Source organism: Hemiscyllium ocellatum, chromosome 34, assembly GCF_020745735.1.
Source record: "Hemiscyllium ocellatum isolate sHemOce1 chromosome 34, sHemOce1.pat.X.cur, whole genome shotgun sequence".
Taxonomy (NCBI): domain Eukaryota; kingdom Metazoa; phylum Chordata; class Chondrichthyes; order Orectolobiformes; family Hemiscylliidae; genus Hemiscyllium; species Hemiscyllium ocellatum.
In genome coordinates, this window is record NC_083434.1 from 24,482,474 (window position 1) to 24,507,064 (window position 24,591).

Sequence of the window (24,591 nt, forward strand, 5' to 3'; positions counted from 1 at the left end):
CCAATCCTTGAGTTTTGATTTATTTTGACTCTTTTTAAAAATTTTTACAACAGAAGTCTAACTCTGTTTAATGTTCTATTTTTGAAGTCAGTTATACCTCAACAGATTTTGGATGTTCTCGCCAATGAGAGCATGAATATCAGTTGTTTGTATGCGTGTTTTTTTTTAATTGCCTGCATAAATAGTGCAGACAATTATCATTGTCCATGTATGAAGTGAATTGAAAGTACAGGAAGTATAGCTTCGTAACCTTGACTCCAGTAAATCTGGGGTCGACTGATTTTGGAGGTTGGTGGGGGGAGGGATTGTGGTATTGCATGGAGCTAGACAGTAGTCGTCTGATGGATAATTTGATCAAGTTTTTTTACATGTCTTTTCTATCTCTTAATTTATTTTCTTCCCCACACTGTGATTGCTGATAGGAGGCCTGTGTAACTCTCAAAAGGGTATTTTTTCTTTGTTGTTCCTTAACTCGAGCCATACAGATTCTTCACTTTCTGACCCCAGATCACTTCCTGTTGTTGATTTAATTTCACTTCTTAGTAATATAGTAACCCCACCTCCTTTACCCATTTGACTGTCCTTTCGATAGGATGTGTACGCTTGGATATTTCGTTCACACCCTGGTCCCCTTGCAGCCACATCTCTGTGATACCCACAACATTGTATCTGCCAATTTCAATCTGGGCCACTTGCTCATTAATCTTGTTTGATATGCTACGTGCATTTAAATACAACATCATATAATCATAGAATCCCTATAGTGTGGAAACAGACCCAACAAATCCATATTGACCGTCCGAAGAATAACTCACCCAGGCCCATTACTCTACGCTAATACTCTAGATTTCACCTAACTAATGCATCTAACCTGAACACTATGGGCAATAGCATGGCCAATTCACCTAACCTGCACATTAGGTTAGATTGGATTACTTACAGGGTGGAAACAGGCCCTTCGGCCCAACAAGTCCACACCGACCATCCAAAGAGCAATCCACCCACACCCATTCCCCTAGATTTACTCCTTCACCTAACGCTACGGGCAACTTAGTATGGCCAATACACCTAACCTGTACATCTTTGGACTGTGGGAGGGAGCACCCGGAGGAAACCCATGCAAACACTGGGAGAATGTGCAAACTCCACACAGACAGTTGCCCAAGGCTGGACTCAAACCCCTGTCCTGATCCTTAAACATTTTCACTTCTCTGGCATGGTATAAATCTTTGCCACATTTATGTTTTTTCTCTTTCACTTTAATACTATTCTTAACTTTGTTAGTCAACTACGAGTAATTTATTCTCTTCCCAGAATTCCTCATTGTGATAGATCTTTGTTATGAGTCATAATCTATTTTCTTGAAAGTCTATCATTGTTCATTAACCACCTTTTCTGCAAAACCCCTTTCCCAGTCCACTCCAGTCAACTGTGCACTCATTGCTTTGTAATTAACGTTAATTAGGTTTAGCCCAGCTATTTCCAATCCAAGTGTCTCCCCTTTGAACTGAATGCTAAACATGTCATGGTCACTATTTCTGAGGGCATCCTCTATTCCAGATTAATGTATTAAACCTTTCTCAATGCACATTACCAGATCCAAAATAGCCTAATTGCTGGTTGGATTCAGAACATACTGTTCTAGGAAACTGTCCCAAATACTATCTATGAAACCTTGCTTGTGATTACCTCTGCCAGTTTACGTGAAAATTGAAGTCACCTATGATTAATGTACTACCTTTTTACTGCCTTCATTATCTCCTGATTTATTCTTTGTCTGAAAGTATGGCTACTGCCATGGGGCCAATAAACTACTCCCAAAAGTATCTTCCTCCCCTTGTTATTCTTATCTCTCTTCATTTGAGTTAATACCTTTTGACCCAAGATCATTTCTCACTTATTCCATATTGTCCTATCAAAGCCACTCCACCCCCGTTCCCTCCAGTCAGTCACATACCCCTGAATATTTTGTTCCAAGCTCTAATCTCCTTGTAGCCATAATGGCTATAAGATCAGACCCAACAACCTCTAATTAATTCATTTTTCCTCAATTCTTAATACGTTCATATAAAGAGTCGTTAATTTTGCCTTTTCACCTTTTTCCCCTTTAGGCCCTATTTGCTGCATTTAAATTCAGTCCCTTCCTGTCCTAGTCTGGTATAATTCCCTAAATAGCTGCCGTGTATTAATAAAATAAGGTTCTTGTTTTTTCCTGACAATTGAGACACAGTGGTGCAGTTGGTTTTCATGGAGTTAGATGCAGAAATTGGCCTGTTTATATTGATCAATAGTCAACCAGAAATATATGTGTGGACCCACTTGAGGATAGAATCTCAGTGATGTTTTCTTGCTGCTGGTATTAAGTAGCATGTCAAACTTTGCTGTTTTGATAACAGTACGTGCACAAAGTGCCACTTATGCTTTTATTCCAGAAAAGCAACAAACTCTTTGGATGTGAAGTGAGAAATTTGAGCAGTGGGAAGGACAGAAATGAGAAGATAAGACATTTTAATGTGTTGTGGTTTTATTATGTTCTTGTCAGCTTTCCATTTGACTGGATTTGACCGACAATTCTAGATAAAATCACCAATATGCTGTGAAGCTCGAGTAGTTCGTGCTAGAAATTTAATCTATTTCCAACTGATGGCTGGAGCCTTAATATTCCACTCAATTAGCTAGTTCACCCATCTTCTTATTGGGAATTAGTTGGACGACATTTCACATATCATTACTTTATACTATTAATATTATGTTATTTGATGGTTAATATCAAATGAAATATTTACTTCCAGAATATTGTAGAATTTCTTTTCTCTTTTTAGCGCCCTTTGGCACTGGGTGCTGACATCTGCACATGTTCTGCAACAAAATACGTGAATGGTGAGAGTTTTTCGTATTTAAATAAAGCATCATATTTGCAATTTAATGTTCAGACCATGAACTAACTGCACAGAGACTGGTATTCCATCATCAAGTAATCCTTTATTTTCTTGAGCACAGTACACTGACTGCAGCCAACAAGCTCGGAGACAGTCCCCTGAACTGAGGAGATTCTAAATCCCCTGTTGGTATTCTTTTCCTTTCCCATGTCATGTATGTAGGACACAGTGAAGAACAACACGTGTTTAAATCTTTATTTGTATTCCACCACCAGGAAGAAAGGGAACACCTGAGTAGCCTCCCCATTAAAGGACAATGCTGCGTGATCAAAAAAGTGAAGGGGAGGGCAGGGATTACATCAAAATAGAGTTAGAGGGGGAAATCATACACTCCACTCCCTGTGGCGCCCACCTCTCCCTACTAACCTTGATGGTGTCAGTAGACAGTGTGTGCTCCTTCTCCAGAGACAACTGGACTCGAATCCCTGTTTTTTTAATGTCTCCTAGTTCAGAGAACTCCTCTTCTTCTTCCTCCTCACAATACACTAACTGTGGCCAGCCACCTCAGAGTCCTAAATCTGAACTGAAGAGATTATATTCTCCTGTTTTTTTTTCCTTTCTCTAAGCACCCATGTGGTGTGCTTGCATGTGTGAGACACAGTGAAAGGCAACAGGTGTACACAGCTTTATTCATTTTCCACCACCAGGGAGTAAAGAAACACCAGGGTGGGCAGTGACAAGTAGTACCCTTCTCAAAGGGCAATGCTGCATGATCAAAAAGGTGAAGGGGAGGGCAGGGTTTAAATCAAAATAGAATTGGAGAGGGAAATAAAACACTCCACTCCTTGAGTGTGCCCACCTCTCTCTGTACAGCTCGAGGGTGTTGGTAGACACTGCGTGCTCCTTCTCCAGAGACACATGGGCTCAGTCCCATGTTTGTATTTTTTCTTTTTTTCTTCTTTTTTTCTCCCCCACACTACCGCCTAACTGCGGTAGTGCTTACTTTTCCCTCAGCACCCATGTTGTGTGTGTGCAGGTGTGAGACACAGTGAAAGACGCAACTGAATCTTTATTCAGTTTCCACCACCAGGAAGAAAGGAGACACCCGAGTGGGGCCAATGACAAGCAGTGCCCTTCACATCAAAGGGCAATGCTGCGTGTTCAAAAAGGTGAAGGGGAGGGCAGGGACTAAATCAAAATAGAGTTGGAGGGGGAAATAATGCACTCCACTCCCTGCAGCGCCCACCTCTCCCTGAACAGCTCGAGGGTTTTGGTAGACACCGCGTGTTCCTTCTCCAGAGACACACAAGCTCGGTTCCATGTTTGTTTTTTTTTCTCTTTTCCTCTTTTTTTCTACCGCCTAACTGCAGTAGTGCTTATTTTTCCCCAGCACCCATGGTGTGTGTGCGCAGGTGTGAGACACAGTGAGAGACACAAAGTGCACAAATCTTTATTCAATTTCCACCACCAGGAAGATAGGAAAACATACGGGTGGCCAGTGACAAGCAGTGCCTTTCACATCAAAGGGCAATGCTGTGTGATCAAACAGTGAAGGGGAGGGCAGGGACTAAATCAAAATAGAGTTGGAGGGGGAAATAATGCACTCCACTCCCTGCGGCGCCCACCTCTCCCTGAACAGCTTGAGGGTGTTGGTAGACACCGCGTGCTCCTTCTCCAGAGACACACGGGCTCGGTCCCATGTTTGTTTTTTTTATATCAAAATCCACTGTATATTTTTTACACTCCTCTTTACGGTCCCATGTTTGTTTTTTTTTCTTTTTTTTTCTTTTTTCTTTACCCCCACACTACCGCCTAACTGCGGTAGTGCTTATTATTTTTATCCCCAGCACCCATGGTGTGTGTGTGCAGGTGTGAGGCACAGTGAGAGACACAAAGTGTACAAATCTTTATTCAATTTCCACCACCAGGAAAAGTAGGAAAACACCCGAGTGGCCTGTGACAAGCAGTGCCCTTCACATCAAAGGGCAATGCTGTGTGAACAAACAGTGAAGGGGAGGGCAGGGACTAAATCAAAATAGAGTTGGAGGGGGAAATGATGCACTCCACTCCCTGCGGCACCCACCTCTCCCTGAACAGCTTGAGGGTGTTGGTAGACACTGCGTGCTCCTTCTCCAGAGACACACGGGCTCGGTCCCATGTTTGTTTTTTTTTATCAAAATCCACTGTATATTTTTTACACTCCTCTTTACAGTCCCATGTTTGTATTTTTTTTCTTTCTTATAGAGTTGGAGGGGAAATAATGCACTCCACTAATCCCCTGATTTTTTTTTTTACCCGAGTGGCCAGTGACAAGCAGTGCCCTTCACATCAAAGGGCATCTCCTGGCTATATTTTTTTTCTTTTTTTTTATATTTTTTTTCCTTTTTTTTAACCCCCACACTACCGCCTAACTGCGGTAGTGCTTATTTTTATCCCCAGCACCCATGGTGTGTGTGTGCAGGTGAGAGACACAAAGTGTACAAATCTTTATTCAATTCCCACCACCAGGAAAAGTAGGAAAACACCCGAGTGGCCTGTGACAAGCAGTGCCCTTCACATCAAAGGGCAATGCTGTGTGATCAAAACAGTGAAGGGGAGGGCAGGGACTAAATCAAAATAGAGTTGGAGGGGGAAATGATGCACTCCAATCCCTGCGGCGCCCACCTCTCCCTGAACAGCTTGAGGGTGTTGGTAGACACTGCGTGCTCCTTCTCCAGAGACACACGGGCTCGGTCCCATGTTTGTTTTTTTTATCAAAATCCACTGTATATTTTTTACACTCCTCTTTACAGTCCCATGTTTGTATTGGGCAGCCAGGGCTTCCTGGTTGGCCCAGGTTAACAACCCCAAACAAGGATCTGATACTCAATAAGATCCACCTGGTTCCAATCAATACAGATCTGTTGTTTGGAAAATAACAAAATTCTGAAGTCACGTTTTAGTCTGTTCGATGTGTTTTCTGAAGTGTGCAATGTGGGTAAACCATTTGAATTACTATGATCTCTATAAGGATTTTTTCATCTCTCTGCAAGTTCTAACTGTCAATGGCAGGAGTTACGTGCATTAACAGTGTTACTACCTTTTTTATGAGGCTAAGGAGAGGAACAAAAAGAGGTCCTGAGGAACTATGAGAGATTTCAGAGCATTCAAGGAACTTAGTCAGAATTGCTAGCTATAGCTTTGGTCCTATAATGAAATTTTAGGAATTTTCCTCTTAGGAATTTTTGGAGTACTAGAATTATCCCAGGATAGAACACATCTACAGGTAAATCGTAACAGAAACAACTCAACTGAGTTAGCCAACACTAACACGCAGTAACAAAAGCAAAGCACTGTGGATACTGCAGATCTGAAATAAAAACAGAAACTCAACAGGTCTGGCAGCATCGGTGGAGAGACAATCAGAGTTAATGTTTCGAGTCCAACATGGACTCATATGGAACCGTATTGAGATGGAAAACTCTGGGCTGCATCTTCGCAAACACAGGCTGTCTTGTTTTTAGTCAGCTTTATGGAGGCTTACTCTCCGTGAGGCCTAGTGAGTTTTCTCATACTATCTTCATGTACTTGCTACATTACCTACGCACCAAGACCCTGTGGCAGCCTGCTCATGCTGCCCGTACATTTTAGCACATCCTAGGACTATATTTAAAAGGCCGTTGTGTGTCCAGTCAAGTGCTGTCAGTCCAGATTTGCCCTGCACTATTTGTGTCATTTTCCTTGGACACAGCAGATAAGATAAAATTGGTGCCCACTTTGCAGACCAGGAGCTGGAGGTACTGATGGACAGGATTTTTCAGAGGGGCAGCCACTCGCTTCCCCCAGAGGAGGCAACAAAACCAGACCCTGATAGCCAGGCCTGAGTTGTCACATGGGTCAGTGTGGTCTCCAGAGTCTGAAGAAAGGTCTAGCAGTGTAAGAAGGAGACAATAGCTCTCACTATTGCTTGCAACATCTTTCCTCCCTCACTCTTACCTACTCCATCCCTCCAGAATACTCATCTTGCTTGGCCTCTGTGCTACCAACCTGTATACATAGAACAAATGACTACTTTTCCCTCAGCTGCACTAACTCTAAAAGCTCTGCCAGGTATGCACACAGATCTATACTTTATCACGCTAATGACTGGTGCTCAGCTGCAGTGACAAAGCGACAGAGGTACATGGAAACTTCACCTCACTCCAGGTGCCCCTTCCTCACACAGAGTTAGGGTGATGCCAATTGCTGGAGGAGGAACCACAATCAGGCTCCCCAGAAGCACTCCACTGAGGCTCTCTACCTTGCATGCCACCCTCAGCCCTCTGGGCATTCAAGTTGTGGAGGGTGCAGAACATTCTCAGGTTGTCCAGCCCCTCTTGTCACAAATGCCCCGGGTCACCCAATCAAAGATCCAAGATGAACGGTTCCCACCTCAATTAGGGTCCCTCACCCTAGCAGCAAATCCTAGGACTGCACTAAAATGTAATGAGAGGAAGGGGACTTGGTTGACATTTCATGTAAATACTTTGTCACACTTGTTGATATATTTTCATTTTTCATCATTAAGTTGTGTATGTGAATGTCTGTCGAGCCACAACTACACAGATCCTAGCCATCCTTGGCATGACACAATGTTGTATGGTCCAAGGTGTGAACTGAATAATTCCTGCATCATCAACAGACTTTGGGAACGTGGGAGGTGCTTGATACTTTGCCCCCTAGACTCAATCTTCCAAGACTCAGTACATTGTGCTTCACAGCCATGAGTCTGATTGATTTATAATGATGGTCAAGAGTGCTGTGCTCAGGATTTTGGACTGCATACAGTCAGTTCATGCCTATGGTTCCCATACAGCATGTAGTTGTCTTTCATTTGTACTGTCTAGGTATCTGTGGAATGCTGCTCCCCTTTGAAGGGCCTCACATCACACATAGTGAAGCCCCTCCCTCACAGAATGAAATTCTAACCCCACCCACTCCAGCTGTGGTGGCCACCATTTTCAGCTCCATTCTGTAACTTTTTTTGCAGCGCGATGGAAGGAAACAACAAGTACTCCTTAAGCAAAGAGTATCAGGCACATCCTCTTACTATAAGAGATACCTCACACATGAACATTCTCTTCCTGGTGGTCCCCTCCATCAATCTCATTGGTTTTGCACTCCCCTAATTTCCAATGCAAACTATCTATCCCCTTGCTGAAGATGATGAGCTAAATCAGGACTGATAGACTCTCTTTAAGGTCTGTCTTTCTATTTTCTTTCCCTTATTACTAAATTATTCAAAATGGAGCCAGATCATGGCAGCATCGGGAATGCTTTTCACTATATCTTACTGTTTTTCTCACTGTAAGGTATATGACAATAAATTATTCCATTCAAAATCATTCAATTCTTCATCTCCCCTTTTACTATCCAGCCTCAGTCACATTGAATCAATGTGCCATATATACTAGACCACTTTCCACCAGAGTCAAAGTCAGGGTGTTGCTGATTGTTGGTGAACACCACCCCCACTCCTGCATTACAGCTTTCCCTTCAAGGCTCTAACATCTCCCCACATTTAGGTATTAGGTTGTCCCATTTCACAACTGTAATTTCCTGCTGCCTTCAATCCACACAGTTGAGTTCCCCAATGTCCCTTCTACATCATTGGCCTCAGATAAACCCACCTTGACAATTAGTGGAAAGACCCCAGGACTGACAGTGGACAAACCCCTTGATATATGTCATCGGCCCTGAACAATTAGTGACCAGATTTTGGAATGATCTCCATGTAGCTCCCTGACTGACTTATCACAACTCCAATAGCTAGTTGCTCTTGAGGCATAGAATTGCCTATGATGTGCTTCCCAAACTGTAGAGGTATGGACACCCCGACCTTGACTAGCCCAAACCCTTGGACCAATGCTGAAAGCTACCCTTGACTTGCCAGCACTCCCTGACTGAAGAGTATCTACCTTGACTTGACTGAGCACTATTCCCCTTACAACTTGAGACATGGTGATTTGGTTGGAGTGAGCCTTTAAGCTCTAGTTCAGAGAGCAAAGCATAAAAGGTAAAGCAGAGATACTGTGAGCACAAAGCAGACTCCAAGAGTGAGCAGCCCTGATATATAGCCCGGTTCAATTCATCAGATAGATACCTCTACATGTGAGCAAAGTCCTGGCAACAGCATTGTAATGAAAGGTGCTGGCATGCTCCAAAGTGCAGAGCTGTGTTGTGAGTGAATCAGAGGTGTGCCATGGTGATGCAGTGAGGCCAGTACATGTTGCATGCCAATGTCTGTGAATGGGGTGATGTGCAGTCACTAACCATGGATTGTGCCCTGAAATGAAAGGGTTCAGAAAAGATTTACAAGGAGGTTGCCAGGGTTGGAGGGTTTGAGCTATAGGGAGAGGCTGAATAGGCTGGGGCTGTTTTCCCTGGAGTGTCGGAGGCTGAGGGATGACCTTATTGAGGTTTATAAAATCATGAGGGGCATAGATAGAGTAAATGGACAAAGTCTTTTCCCCGTGGTGGAGGAGTCCAGAAATAGAGGGCATAGGTTTATGGTGAGAGGGGAAAAATATAAAAGGGACCAAACAGGCAACTTTTTCACACAGGGGGTGTGTGTATCAAATGCGCTGCCAGAGGAAGTGACAACATTTAAAAGGCATTTGGATGAGTATATGAATAGGAAGAGTTTAGAGGGATATGGTCAAACTAGATTAGTTTAGGATATCTGGTCTGCATGGATGAGTTGGACTGAAGGGCCTGTTTCTGTGCTGTACACCTCTATGACTCTATGTCAGTGCCTGGTGTCCAACATGGAGCTCCAGAGGACCAAAAAGTGAGTGAGAGTTGCCAGGTAACCACTCTGACTTCCATGTCAAACATTGTCACCATCTAGTTTCTATTCGACAAGGGGGGAGAATGTAAAACCTCTTATCAATGAACAAAATTAGGTAACAAAGCAATGTTAATCATAACATTGCATGCAACTAGGCTTCTCACCACTCACTAGCGACAAGCTTGTTATGCTATTTAACGTTTAATTGGAAAACGGGACACCTTGCTCTTGATCTCGAGAAGCATCTCACTGGCCATCTCCCATGATTTTCCCAATTTTCTCTCCATTGCCTATGTTGTTCAGGGGCTGAGAAGATTCCACCCAGTATTGATGTTTCCAGCCTGTGGAGTTAACTCTGTTTTTCTCTCTACAAAGATGATGTAATACCTGCTGTGTATCTTCAGCATTTTCTCATTTTCTTTCAGCACATAGGATCTAACTTAAGAATTCCAGAGTATTATTATTTCTCTTTTTTGGTCCTTGAAGGATTAAGGCTAGAAAATTTTAGTCAGTGTTTAAGAATGTTTATTATACTAATTAATTCTTTTTCATATTTATAGTAATGATTACAATATCAGAGTATGAGGTAATTAAATATATATAGCAACTACTCCAAATATAAGTAAATAGTCAATAATGTCTCCACTTAACAATGAGTCATAGATATTTGTTACATGACAATTTTATCCTCAATTTAACGCAATGCTCAAATACACCCACAAATCAAATAGATACTGATACAAATATGTCAAGACAGTCCATTCACTTCCACTATGACTTTCTAGTAATAGAAAGTGGGTAGCTGTGTGTTTAAAAAAAGAGTTTAATTGCAGGCCCTGGCAGAGCTTTATTCTAAATGCAATCAACAAATGGCTACCATTGATTGAGTGTGTCCCATTGTTTATTTCATTCTAGCTTTATAAAAAATAAGTCCTTGTTTCTATATCCCAGGCTGTTATTTCAGAGGGTAATCAATTGCCAATCACAGTAAAAAGGGGGTTGCATATCAGGCAGAATGTGTAAGGTTGACGGATTTTCCTCCCGAAATGAACCTTATCAAGTTGTTATAACATTCCAATAGCCTTTCATTTCCATAATTTTTTTGAAACTGAATTCAATTATCCTCAATCATCCATATGTCCAGATCTGTCTACTACCCTCGAATAATCCCAAAACACCTGACAACACTCCAGCCCTGACCAGACTAGAATGCCAGCACCTCCCCCAGACCCAATAAACATGCCAATCATGTTTAAGAATTCTCTGGATTACCTTTTCACTCCTCCTTCTGAATTAATGTCAGAAATATAACTAGTATAATCTTGTAATTTTTTGAAATGATTCTGAGCAACACACAGAAACAACTGCTTGGTGAAGATTAATCATGTATGTGACAATTGGTTTGTTAGTCCTTCAGGTTAAAGCACTTTGTATGGTTTAGTTTTACCAAGCTTTCAGTGAAACTTCTAATAAAGTTATTCCCTTGAATTGCTGTGTATCAGTGTGTGCACTTTACCAGAAAAAAATAACTTTTTAAATTTCCAGGTCACAGTGATGTAATCATGGGCTTGGCTTCTATGAATCGAGATGGCCTCTATGAAAGACTCAAATTCTTGCAAAATGGTAACAATTTACAGCTCTCTGAATACTATTTTGCATGATGATGTTTGAATGGCTCTATAATATTGCTCATTTCTAAAGTCAGAGTTTTTTATGGTGAAGTACACAATGGCATAGAATTTCCGGGCAGTGACGATGATGGTCATCTTGCCACTCCCCTTGATGCTTTCTCTGATCCAGTGATGCTACCTATTTCTCCTGGGATCTTCCAATCTTGGCCAATGCAGAAATGGGCAGTTTAACTTTCCAGAATATCACCAATGGGTTCACGAGAGATGTGTTTTGGGTGTGGGGAGGAGGTGTGTGGAGTCGTAGTCTTAAGTCTCTCAGCGGATGAATGTGGGATGGTGAATGGATGAATGAATACGTGAGTGGATGATTGAGTAAATGGATAGGTGGGGAATTGTATCATTATTCTAGTGAGGGGGTGTTTTCAGATCTGATTGGCATGTTTATTGGGTCTGGGGGAGGTGCTGGCATTCTGATCTGGACAGGGTTGGAGTGTGTCAGGTGTTTCAGGATTTTTTGAGGGTAGTAGACAGGTCTGGACCTATGGATGATCAAGGATTAGTTGAGTCAGTTTGAGCGTAGTTGTGTGGTCAGTGATAGTGAGGTTGGATCTGGAGAGTGATTAGATTGGTGCAGGTAGTCAGGGAAGTATTTGGGGGTATTCATATAAGTTTGTGGGATGAATTTGTATTTGCAGAATTACATTTACATTGCTCAAAAACTGCATGAATTCATGTAAGGTTCCGCAAATGCATTTTTTAGATTAGAATTGATTTGACCATTGAAGCACAGACATCTTCACACAGAGAAGCTAACACCTTCAATACATTATCTGGGCTGACATGACACTAATTGTTGAAGTTCACTTGAGAATATAACTTTTTAAAAAAGTTTTGCGATTTACATATGTAAGAACTAAACCCAACGTGGTCATTCTAGAAGATGAGAGACTTAACAAACAATGCAGGTCTTTTTTAATATATAATTTCAGTTACATCACACTGTAAACCTTTGCTACACATTCTGTGTCTTACAATCTTATTCTGCACAACACCTGATGAAGAAGCAGCTCTCCAAAAGCTAGTGCTTCCAAATAAGCCTGTTGGACTATAACCTAGTGATGTGTGATTTGTAACTTTATACACCCCAGTCCAACACCGGCGTCTCCAAATCGTGAAAAATTTCCATTGTGTGTTTTAAGATTTTTCCATCTGTTCTATATCTTAGACAGCTTGTTTTTGTTTGCAACTTCTGTTTAAAAACTTCTGTTTTGTTAAAGAAACTTTGCAGACTTGTGTAGCTTTGTTTGAGTAACTTGTCAACATGTTAACTAAATATTTTGAAAAATGAGTTTTATTCATTTTGTGACCTGATGTCCAGTAGTACCATCAGCTGGGATTGAAGCTAATGTTAAAATTTGAAGATAATGCCACATCAGGCAGTATTACTGATAATGGGAATGACTTAACAAAATATAGAAAACTCATATCAACTTTGTAGAGTGGACAGATAAATAACAAATAAAATTTAGTAAAGCAAAATGTGAGGGGGTTCAGCTTGATGAAGGGAAGCAAGGCAAATATTCCTTGGCGGTAAAGCTTGAGGAGGAGCGGAGCGATTTGGGAATGTAAATATCGGTAATTAAAACCAGAAACATATTTCATTGCAACACTATTCAAAATGCCTTAAACAATTCAGTTTACACTAGGTTTCATTACAGAGAAAGCACAGCAGACCAGACAATCCTGGTGAAGGGTCCTGTCCATAACATCGACTCCCCTGCTCCTCGGATGCTGCCAGACCTGCTGTGCTTTATCCAGCGCCATATTTTATTGATTCTCACTCTCCAGCATCTGTGTTCCTCACTATCTTCTTCATTATAGAGAAGACTAGAATAAAAATCTATGGAAGTAGTGTCACATTCATATATAATCTTAGTTCAAATTCACTTGAAATACTGCAAAGTTCTGGTCTGAAAGGTAGGAGAGGATTTAGAAAATATCATATGCTTTTCTGTATTTCATATTTTGGCTCATGTTTTGTATAACTTTTCAACCGAATGAGTATTCAAACAAATAACCTGTCCCAAAGGACAAAATATGATTTATAGAATCTAATGTTTAACAAAATGTTTTTGTTTCAAAACTCTAATGGTGTTGTAGCTATTGGTGCAATTCCATCTCCATTTGACTGTTACATGTGTAACCTTGGCTTGAAGACTATGGCTCTTCGAATGGAACAACACTTCAAGAATGCGTTGGCTGTAGCCCAGTTTTTAGAGGCAGATCCTCGGGTGGAGAAGGTTATTTTTCCAGGTTAGTGCTTAAGACATGATTTCTATTATCAATGTGCAGATCTATTTTGGTCGCAAACTGACTTGATAGATACAATAAGGTTAATGATCTTATTCTGTCTTTGTATTTTATTTGCTATCTGATTGTTAGCCCTAATTGGATCAACTAACAAACCAATCAGATGTGACTTAGTTCATTAGATACTCTGTTTCATTTCATAAAATTACAATATTGATAAATGTGCACATGTCCAAAAACCACATCAGCCTTATATTACGCTTCCTAGTGTAGCCCAGCCAATATTTTACATTGAGTGCATTTCCTTTCCTTTGATTGCAGTGTGATATGTACAGGACAGCTTTTAACTGTCATGTATTGCTTTATTCACTCCACATAATATCAAGAAATGTCTGGAGGCACTGGATATTGCAAAGACTATATACCCTGACCAGAAACTAAACTAGACATGACATATTAATGCAATGGCAATAACAACAAATCAGAGGCAAGGAATACTGTTATGAGTAACTCGCTTCTTGACTTCCCAAAACCTGTCCATCATCTACTAGGCACAAATTGGGAATATGATGGAATAATCCCCACTTGTCTGGATGAGTGCAGATCCAACATAACCCAATAAGCTTGACACCACCTAAGACAAAACAGTCCACTTGATTAGCAGTATATCCACAAACATTCACTCCCTCCAAAGCTCAGTAGCAGCAGTGTGCACTATTGACAAGATGCACTGCAGAAATTCTACAAATTCTACAAACCTCCTTAAACAGCATCGTCCAAACCTCTGGAAAGAAATGGGCAGCAGATACATGGGAATGCTACCAACTGCAAATTCACCTAGTTGGCAGTGCGCAACATCCTTTAATGAGGAGGAGAAAGCTGACATGGAAACCAGAAGGGGAAGTTGTATAGTTAGAGTTTGGGTGTAAATCAAATCAAATGATCAGAAGGACGGTCTTGAGGACTAAATGAGATAAGAGACAGCAAGAGGGAATGTGAGCTCAGGACTAGGGTAATAAGTACCCTTAGCAGGATTTTACTCAGTGGGCTAGTTGAAGGGAGGGAAGTATGGGAGACAGCTCTTGAGCTGTGACCAAGAAATCCATGAATTTGACACACTGTAAGAAACAGGAAATTAGCATTGCAATCTAAGATGGTCTTGTAATTGTGATACAAAAGAGTGGGTCCTCATCAATAGTTTTTAACATTGACAATGAATGGCTAAACCATTTTTCTGCCATGTCTTTTCAAGAGAGTCGATTTAGTGACATGAAGATGAAGGCCACTTATCTTAACACAATCTCATGTGTATGTGCATCATGGTTGGTGTGGGCTACACAACTGGAAGATAAATATAGTTGAATATGAAGCGTTTTACTGTGACAGCCCCCGCTGCTCCATTCACTCCCTATTCTCCACCTGTGATAGCATACTGCAGTTCTGGCAAGAAACCCATTCTGGTTTATATATACTTCATAAACTTGTATAAATGCCACCTTTATTTTGTCAATGTATATTTTTCAGGTCTTCCTTCTCATCCACAATATGATCTGATAAAGCAGCAGTGTACTGGGAGTTCGGGCATGATGGCTTTCTTGATTAAAGGAGATTTGGAAAATGCCACCACATTCCTGAAAAACTTAAAAGTGAGCACTTTTGTAATTTCTTCCTACCTATGTCTTATTCAAATTTACGGGATTAATATTTGCCACTCTTGTAACAGGTAAACATTATGCTCACTTCTGTTTGTGTTCCAACAGTACAGCTGAGCCTAATTTCAGCATTGACAAATTAAATGAGCTTTTCATTGTCTTTTTTAAAAAGAGAGAGGCAACTTTCTGTCATAGTTAGGGTGAATAATAGAAATTTGCTGCAGTATTTCAGTACCTTGGCCTAGTGTCTATGCTTCAACTCATTGCTCCTCTACATTAGAGGATCAAATGTGCCTCAAAACGTATCCTCACCCAACATCCTCAGACATGCGTTCTTCACACAGATTGCTGCAAATTCCCAGCAGGATCAGGCAATATTTGTGGAGAAAGAGAGGGAATTGATATTTCTGGTTGATATCCTTTTGTAAGTTGGGTCATAATACATGGAGTTTAAGCTGCTCTATTCCCGAATTCATCACAAAAGTTAAAGATATTAACTAATACGTAAAATTCCCAAATTTTCCTCTTTCTTAGACCCAGGTTGATAGACCAGGATTTTGTACATACCAATAATTACTTTTTTTATTACATGTAATTAGACTTTCCCTACAGGTAGAGAGTCATAAACTGTCAGCATCTAATACTATAAGTTAAAACTCTTATTCCTACATAAACTCTCCTTTTGCACAAACAAATATTGACAGGAAAAATAAAAACATGGATGGAGGGAAGACTGGAAAAACATTTTTTCACAAAATCTGTTTAATTGTAATGATAAGAATGTTTCTTCTCAACTTTTCATTCGTGTCTGCGTAGGTTTCGTCCGGGTGCTCCGGTTTCCTCCCACAAGTCCAAAGATATGCAGGTCATGTGAATTGGCCATGCTAAAATTGACCACAGTGTTAGGTGTTTTAGCCAGAGGGAAATGGGACTGGGTGGGTTACTCTTCAGAGAGTTGGTGTGGACTTGTTGGGACAAAGGGCCTGTTTCCACACTGTAGGAAATCTAATCTAAATATTTCCAGTGACTTGCAAGAATCACTGGGTGGCTGTTTCACTTCTGAAAGGTCTCTGACTTTCAATTAATAGCCAATGCTTATAGCAATTGCTGAAGAAAAGATAAATTAGTTTTCTACTGTTTAAAGTGGGTTTTGACTGCAGTGAACAGAGACAGACAGGTCTTAAGCTGGTGGTGATCTGATCACTTCTCTACCCTTATTTCCCAGCCACAATCTTTTCAGTTACCTGAGAACCAATCACAATGTTGGCAGGCATGAGGCTTTTGTTATTAATAACTGGTCACTAGTCCATAGACCAATCAACTTCCTGTTACCAATCAGAACTCCATCTGAATACTCAAACCCTTAGCTCCAGCTCATCTGCAACCCACATTTCCTTTACTGCTTGCTCAAACACCTAAATTATGTTCACCATGAGTGTCAGTTAATTGTTTCTCAAAATATGCAGCAATCCTTTAAACACTGGTTTTAAAGCTGTACTTTCACAGTCCAGTTCACAATTCTAAAATGCATAAAAATAAAGACATGGTATTTTAACTAACATCAAAAGCTAAGAGATATTTAAGCATTCAGGCAGCTGGTTCTTATGCGATGGGAAGCAAAAACATTAACAAGGCAAGAGAAAATACTTAACAAGCTCTCTCATGGGAAAGATTAAAATATACTATTTTAATATTGTATATATTATATTTACCATGTCACAGAATTCATATTGTATCCCAATGGAGATAAATTACGTGTCAGTGCAGTAACGCTGTCTGTTGGAGACTCATCCCTCATCATAGTTTTGGTCACCAGGTTATAGGAAAAATATTATTAAGGTAGAGAGCGTTCAGAAGAGATTTACGTGGATGTTGCTGGGTATGAAAGGTTTGGAACATTTTTCACTGGCATGTAGGAGGTTAAGAGGTGACCTTACAGAAGTTTACAAAATAATGAGGGATATAGAGTTGATGGTGGTTGTCGTTTCCCTAGGATGGGGGATTTCAAGGGTAGGGGGCTCATTTTAAGGTGAGAGGAGAGAAATTTAAAAGAAAAGATATGAGGGGCAAATTTTTTACACAATGGATGGCTTGTGTGTGGAATGAACGTTCTGAGGACGTGGTGGATGAGGGCGCAATTGCAATGTTTAAAAGACATTAGGATAAGTATATGAATTGGAAAGAGTTAGAGGGATATGGGCCAGGAGCAGGCAGGTGGGACCAGTTGAGTTTGGGATTATGTTCGGCATGGACTGTTGGACTGAAGGGTCTGTCTCCATGCTGTATGACTCTATGATGCTATGTAGCAGATTATAAGCAAGTTCAAAGGCAGAGAAAAGGGTTGGAAGGGAGGGGAAAAAATGAAAGGGAAGATCTTTGAGAGGATGGAAGATAGGAGAGATCAAATAACTGAGAGGATGATGTTTAAGATATAGGAGATGGTAATTGAACAATGAAAGATACTTCTAGAATAACAGAATGGAATAACAGAATTACTGTTAACAGATCCTGCCCAAAAACGTGTGAGCAGTGGATCTAATTTTGTTCAACTCAGTATTGAGTCTGAAAAGCTTTAAGTGCCCAATTGAATGTTCTTTTAACATATATGAGGTTCAAAGGAACATTGTAGGAACCAGAGTATAGCAGTCAGACTGCAAGGAAGGAACCTTGTAAAATGGATAAGGTGTTTGATGCGATTGCAAAGGAGACATTGCCATGGAGGGAATAGTCCTTTAGAATGCTCAAAGGGAAGGAACAGGTGAATTTGATGGCACTAGAAATGTCATGGAAGCTGGTAAGGTGATAAAGGAGAATGCTGGGAAAAGATCATGGTTCCGCAAGGGAAATGTCTGGAAAATAGCATGGACAGTGTCAAAGGCCCTGTCAACTACAATAGAAAAGGAGCTCTGAGTTGCTGGTACACTTTCAGCAGTATGTTGTGTTGTTTGCTGATTAAGCCAGTGGTTTCATTCATTGCTGCTGTCTTGGCTGATTACCAAATGTGGCTCACACTGTGCCCTGAAACGTGGACATTTCTGGCCACAATGATTCAGTTCCATTGTTGAGCAGAGCTGCTCAACTATTTGAATAATATGATGATAATTCAGGATTATAATAATGCTTTTATTTCTATGTTAGATGAAGAATTGATCAAGTTTGATTCTTATCATCAAATTAAGTTTATGAAACAAGAGATCTTCTGTTTTTCAGTGGGAGAGGTGGTACATAATGTGTCTCCAAAGTGAGATTCTGAATACAATAACCTTGTTTGCTTTTCCTGTTGTGTCTTTCTTTTCAGCTGTTCACCCTTGCGGAGAGTTTGGGAGGATATGAAAGTCTAGTGGAGAATTCGTAAGGAACTTGGATTTATGGATTTATAAATCACAGAATTTTAGCATTAAAAAAAGTGGCTAAACTTGAGATAGAGCAGTTTAGGGATTTGAAAGTGAGTATGGAAATTGCATAAAGGTGATGATAGAAAACAAATGCTTTTACAATGTAAGCAATGAAATATGTTTACTAAACATAATTCATGGAGCTACACCATGGAGTTCATTCATTTTTTAACAACACAAGTGTATTGGAGGCATGGTAGCACAGTGGTTATTACTGCTACCTCACAGCACCAGAGACCTGGGTTCAATTCCTGCCTCAGGCAATTACCTGTGTGGAGTTTGCACATTCTCCCTGTGTCTGTGTGGGTTTCCTCCAGGTGTTCTGGTTTCCTCCTACAGTCCAAAAATGTGCAGGTTAGGTGAATTGACCATGCTAAATTGCCCGCAGTGTTAGATGTAGGGGACAGGGCCTGGGTGGGTTGCTCTTCAGAGGGTTGGTGTGGACTTGATGGGCCGAAGGGCCTGTTTCCACACTGTAAGAAATCTAATAAATTTATATTAAAAAATTAAACAAAATGCTCCCTATTAACAATATGGTTTCATACTATATATTTTCTACATTCTGATTTACTTGCGACTTTTCCAAGAATTACTTTATAAGCCACATCAATCTGAAAAATGATTTACTTCTGTACAGTCGACACTGCAGTCCTCTAGATAATAACTTTATTTTTCCTGAGCACCACCTATAATTAGATGTAAAATTTTAATTTACCATATCCTGACTATGAACAATGCAACCCCAAGTTCTCATTTCTTTCTCAATACTTCAAAGCTATTTCAGCTTGTTCCTTTCATTGGCAAAAATACATCACCCTAGGCAATCTTTAGGCTTCTGTTCTCCAAAGGTTCAAGCTGATATTAACCCTCACCCAACCTCCATGCGTCAATAATGAGTTTAGTGTTTTATTCAGCTTACAGCACAGTTCTATCTAACTATCATTTATTTTGACTATCTTCTCTCAGTGAGTTGAAAAACACATGAGATCCAAAACTCAAATAAAGCCTCATCCAGCAAAAATCCAGATAAATTTCACCAGGCAGCTTTCCGAATCTCATTCCATCTCTTTGATAACGTAGCCTGTTTTGCGTAATTCTGAAATCAAACTTAATCTAATCATGTCTCATTTTTTCATTCCTTTAAACAAACATGGTTACATGTTGAAAAGTCATTCTTTTAGATACTTTGGTAGTCATTAAAGCCCAGGATTTGAATTCCCTTCCCTCAGCTGCTAACTCCTGAAGGCAAGAAGATGTTGACATTTCTATGCTGTGTTTAATTGCTATTTATTCTATTTCCTACAGTTAAACTTTAATTCCTACAACTACAAACTATCCTTTGAAACTAAAAGGTATATTCAGAAACCCTTGAACCAAGAATGAGATATTCACAGAAACACACTTACTTTGAAATGTATTTCAGATTTTGTTGATTTAGCACGAACCAGTCCACAAGAAGCATGTGACTATTTGCAATTGTCCATAATCAATTAATCTTTGAGAAGAAGATATTTACCTTTGTACATTTTAATAGTTTTGTGTAGATGATTTGAGTAACCAACTGCAAGATTTTCATGGGCTCAAAATAAAGAAAAACAGACGGCACGGTGGCACAGTGGTTAGCACTGCTACTTCACAGCGCTAGAGACCTGGGTTCAATTCCAGCCTTAGGCGACTGACTGTGTGGAGTTTGCACATTCTCCCTGTGTCTGTGCGGGTTTCCTCCGGGTGCTCCGGTTTCCTCCCACAGTCCAAAAATGTGCAGGTCAGGTGAATTGGCCATGCTAAATTGCCTGTAGTGTTAGGTGCAGTGGTAAATGTAAGGGAAGGGGTCTGGCTGGGTGTGCTTCGGCGGGTCGGTGTGGACTTGTTGGGCCGAAGGGCCTGTTTCCACACTGTAAGTAATCTATCTAGAAAGGACTTTCTAATGCATTTATCCCAGAATCTGATGCGCTATGACTCTATCTAAATAATCCAAATGTCTTCTTGAATGCCTGAACCAATTTTACCTTCACCTCATTTCTAGGCCCCACCATGTTCATTTTTGAAGGTTTTTTCCTCTATGGTGGTCAGTCATTGTGTATATTCACACACGAGGCTGCTAATATTCCTTTAACAAAAGACCAAAAACACAAAGCTATATATGCGACAATTGAGAAAGATCCTAACATAAACAGAAATTTTCAATTCTTTTCCCAGCAATACCTTTTAGTCATCCATCCCAGTGAAGTACCATTCCTATATTAACTCTTTAATTTCTTCCTCAAATGACTGTTACCAACTCTTCTCCTTGAACTGCATAAAAGCTTAAGACTTCTTTTCAGCTCTGAAGGCCTGAAGACCTCATCTCAGCTCTGATGGCCAGGATTCCCTTTTCTAACATTAACAGCCTCGAGATTTCTACCAACTATCAGTTTGCTGTCTTGATGAACTGATAAGGAACAAGCCTGGAAACTTTGTGATGCTGCAACTTATGTTTTTCCTTAGACATTATTATGCTGCTGCTGTCTTTCAGAAAAAGCATTTAAGGTTTACAGAGGGTCAAATATATGACTGTCTTACCTTGCAACTCCTCAAAATTACAAATATGGTATTGGTCTAAGATGGGTTAGCTACATCCTGAGGGGATAAATACAACCACGTTTTAAAAGATTTAATCATTTCAGGAAAGCCTTTTGGATAGTCTCAAGAAAGTTGTACTTAATATTTCTCACTTTAGAATATATCTTTTTCAGACAGTGAGGCAATATTTTGGGAATGTAAATCAGGTCACGTGATCTCTGACAGCTATCATTACAGTTTATTGTTCACCTATTCAAGGAAAAAGTTAATTTAAAAGAGTTCATATTGAATATAATTCATGTTTCAAAAGCATTAACTATGAAGTGCCTTTATAAACATAATGCTGCTAAATATTTGCACTTTGTTTGCATGAACAATATGTAGATGCAGAAAAGGCAATCAGTTGGAAATTTTCCAGAGATGATTTATTACTTTAATTCCTCCCAAATATTAATAAAAGTCCAATGCTGCACCCCAGTTATTCCATAAGTTACTTAATTCTAATTAGTAGTTGCTTGAGGGGTGTGCTACTAATTGAAAATGCTCAATTTTCATTAATGATTAATTCATCACAAAAGAGCAATAAAGTGAACAAGTTTACAGCAGCTGACTGTGTAGTCACTGGGATTGCATTGTTAACAAAAATACTTCAGTTTCATATGTTTCGCATTTTTAAATTCTTAATAAACCCACTGAAATAAAACTGAATAATCCACAAACATTCAATTTGATTTCTTGCTTTATTGTTCCTATGTGATGAATTACTCATTAGTGAAAACTGAGCATTTTCAATATACAGCACATCCCTCAAGCAGCCACTAATTAGAATTAAGTAACTTTTGGGATTTGTACTTCTAACTTTATGTTAAATAGATTTTCATTATCAGTATTAATCTATTTTACAATGACTGCTATTAATTAATTTTAATACCAATTATTTAAAAATTATTAAAGCTCACCATCATCCCTGATATTTAAGAATTTTGAGAATTACTTATAATCTTAAAAAGTTTGTTGCATTTTTGTCTCCATCATTTCATTAGACATTTCCATTGAACTTCTTTTACTGATGTTTTCAGTATCAGACAGAACTGATCTGATTTATGGTCATTTATTAAATTCTGTTCTTACAACCTTTAATATGTATATTTCATTCTACACAATTTCTAGTAAAATTTGAAATTTTGTTATTTGTTGCTGTTTTAAAATAATTTTAAATGTCCACTTTTCCAGGCATGAATATGTTTAATACTTTTTAATCATTCCAAATACAGTTAACCCTTTTTTGTTTAAAATATTTAAACTAAGCCCACCAAACCTTTAACTACATCTTAGAACATTTTTAATTTTAATTTCTTCCAGCGATTACTACTTTTTAATTCTTTATCATAACTAAACAATATTGTTTGTCATTGTAATACATATGAATTATGACATCACGGATGAAATTAGACTACAAACTAGGTATGAAATACGAAAGACTGAGTGATTTATTTTATGTCACAATGTCACTGGGATTAACTCAGCTATCTTCAATATGTATTTTGTTCATGTAATGTCTGCACTCTATCTGAAAAGACATAAATAATTTAGCATACACCAAGTATTTTCTCTGAAGAATGTATGAAGAAAAGTAAAATTCATGCTTGACAAATATGGTCCACTAAAAATACTTGTGTGTAAATCTATCTTCCCATTCTTGGCATCTGATAAAATTTAAAGTAGAAGTAAATCATGCAAGCCAAATGGCTATAATTACATATTTTTTGTAATGTACCAAACCTTTTCTTTATAAAGGAAATGCAATGTCACATCCCTAATTGTTTTAGCTGCCTTCCTGGATTGCACTGACACCATGAATAAATCCCTATGTTGTTGAGCCTTCATGAGGTCTCCCTATCCTGAGGTCTGTGCTGTAGACCTGCTCTTAGACTAGTCTGTTCCTAGTCTGAGTCTGCTTCCTCTCTGAGTCGGCCTTATCTCAGATCAATCATTACTTGACTCTAAGGAGTTCCAACAAATTCTTAATTACATACCATTATATTGATCTTTGTGTTGCAACTCTATTATAGTTGTTCCATTCCTGTCCTCAGTATTTCAGTGGTATTTGCCTCATTATTTCAGAGCTACACATCTTACATATGAACAACAAATGCTCCACTATTATACTACACGCAAGCTGTCATGGTGGTTCAAATATTCATTATTTCGACTGTAGTCATTGTTCTAATGTGTCTGCGTGGGTTTCCTCTGGGTGCCCTGGTTTCCTCTCATAGTACTTAGATGAGCAGGTTAGATGGATTGACCTTGCTAAATTGCCCATAGTGTCCAGGGATATGCAGGATAGATAGATTAATGGGAAATGCAGGGTTACAAGAATAGGATAGCGGGTTAGGTCCAGGTGGAATGCTGTTCAGAGGCTCAGTGTGGACTTAATAGGCCGCACTGTAGTGATTCTAATATGAATTTGAATATAATATAGTGCAACATATACAATGCAATTCATAAATTTATATGTCTATGGAGGCCAGCTTGTAATGCTACATGATAAAGGAATTAATGCAAACATCCTTCCTGATAGAAATTAATGTTTCATTTAATTTCTAACACTTAATCATTTTTCAAAAAGTTTTCCATTTCGAAGTTGAAAGTTTCACTGTAAAAACTCTTTGTGAATTTTATGATTATTTGATGAGAAATGAAAGGAAATAATTTCATTTTTGTCACCAACCACTCGTGCTGAAAATGTGTTGCTGGTTAAAGCAGAGCAGGTTAGGCAGCATCCAAGGAACAGGAAATTCGATGTTTCGGGCCAGAGCCCTTCTATTCCTGATGAAGGGCTCTGGCCTGAAACATCGAATTTCCTGTTCCTTGGATGCTGCCTAACCTGCTGTGCTTTAACCAGCAACACATTTTCAGCTCTGATCTCCAGCATCTGCAGACCTCACTTTTTACACCAACCACTCGTGGTCAAGTATAGCTGAGTGAGATTTGGAATCAAGTAATTCTGGCCCAGTGATATAGAGTGATACAGCAGGGAAACAGAGTCTTTGGTCCAAATCGTCCATGCTGACCAGACATCCTAAATTAATCTAGTCCCATTTTCTAGCATTTGGCCTGTAACTGGGCCCAGCCTCCACCATTTCTTCTGGCAGCTCATTCCATACATGCACCACCCTCTGCATGAAACAGTTGCCCCTTAGATCCCTTTTAAATCTCTATGCCTATTGTATAAAGTATTCATTGCACCAGAAGGACACTGTTCCATTTTTCACATGAACCACCTTTCCTTTGAGTGAGGTTCATGGTTAACACCAAGTTGGAAGCAGCGGGTTTTGAGAAGTTTTGTAGCTC

The 24,591-nt window shown here is 39.6% G+C and overlaps 1 protein-coding gene across 1 annotated transcript in view; it reads left to right on the forward strand.

The window, feature by feature from the left end:
• The window catches only part of LOC132832116 (cystathionine gamma-lyase-like), a 71,341-nt gene that overhangs the window by 43,233 nt on the left and 3,517 nt on the right, over nt 1-24,591 (forward strand). The window contains exons 6-10 of the mRNA XM_060849836.1: nt 2,823-2,880; nt 11,233-11,310; nt 13,479-13,631; nt 15,153-15,274; nt 18,579-18,631. Of these exons, the coding sequence (XP_060705819.1) occupies nt 2,823-2,880; nt 11,233-11,310; nt 13,479-13,631; nt 15,153-15,274; nt 18,579-18,631 (464 nt within the window). The remainder of the gene's footprint in view (nt 1-2,822; nt 2,881-11,232; nt 11,311-13,478; nt 13,632-15,152; nt 15,275-18,578; nt 18,632-24,591) is intronic.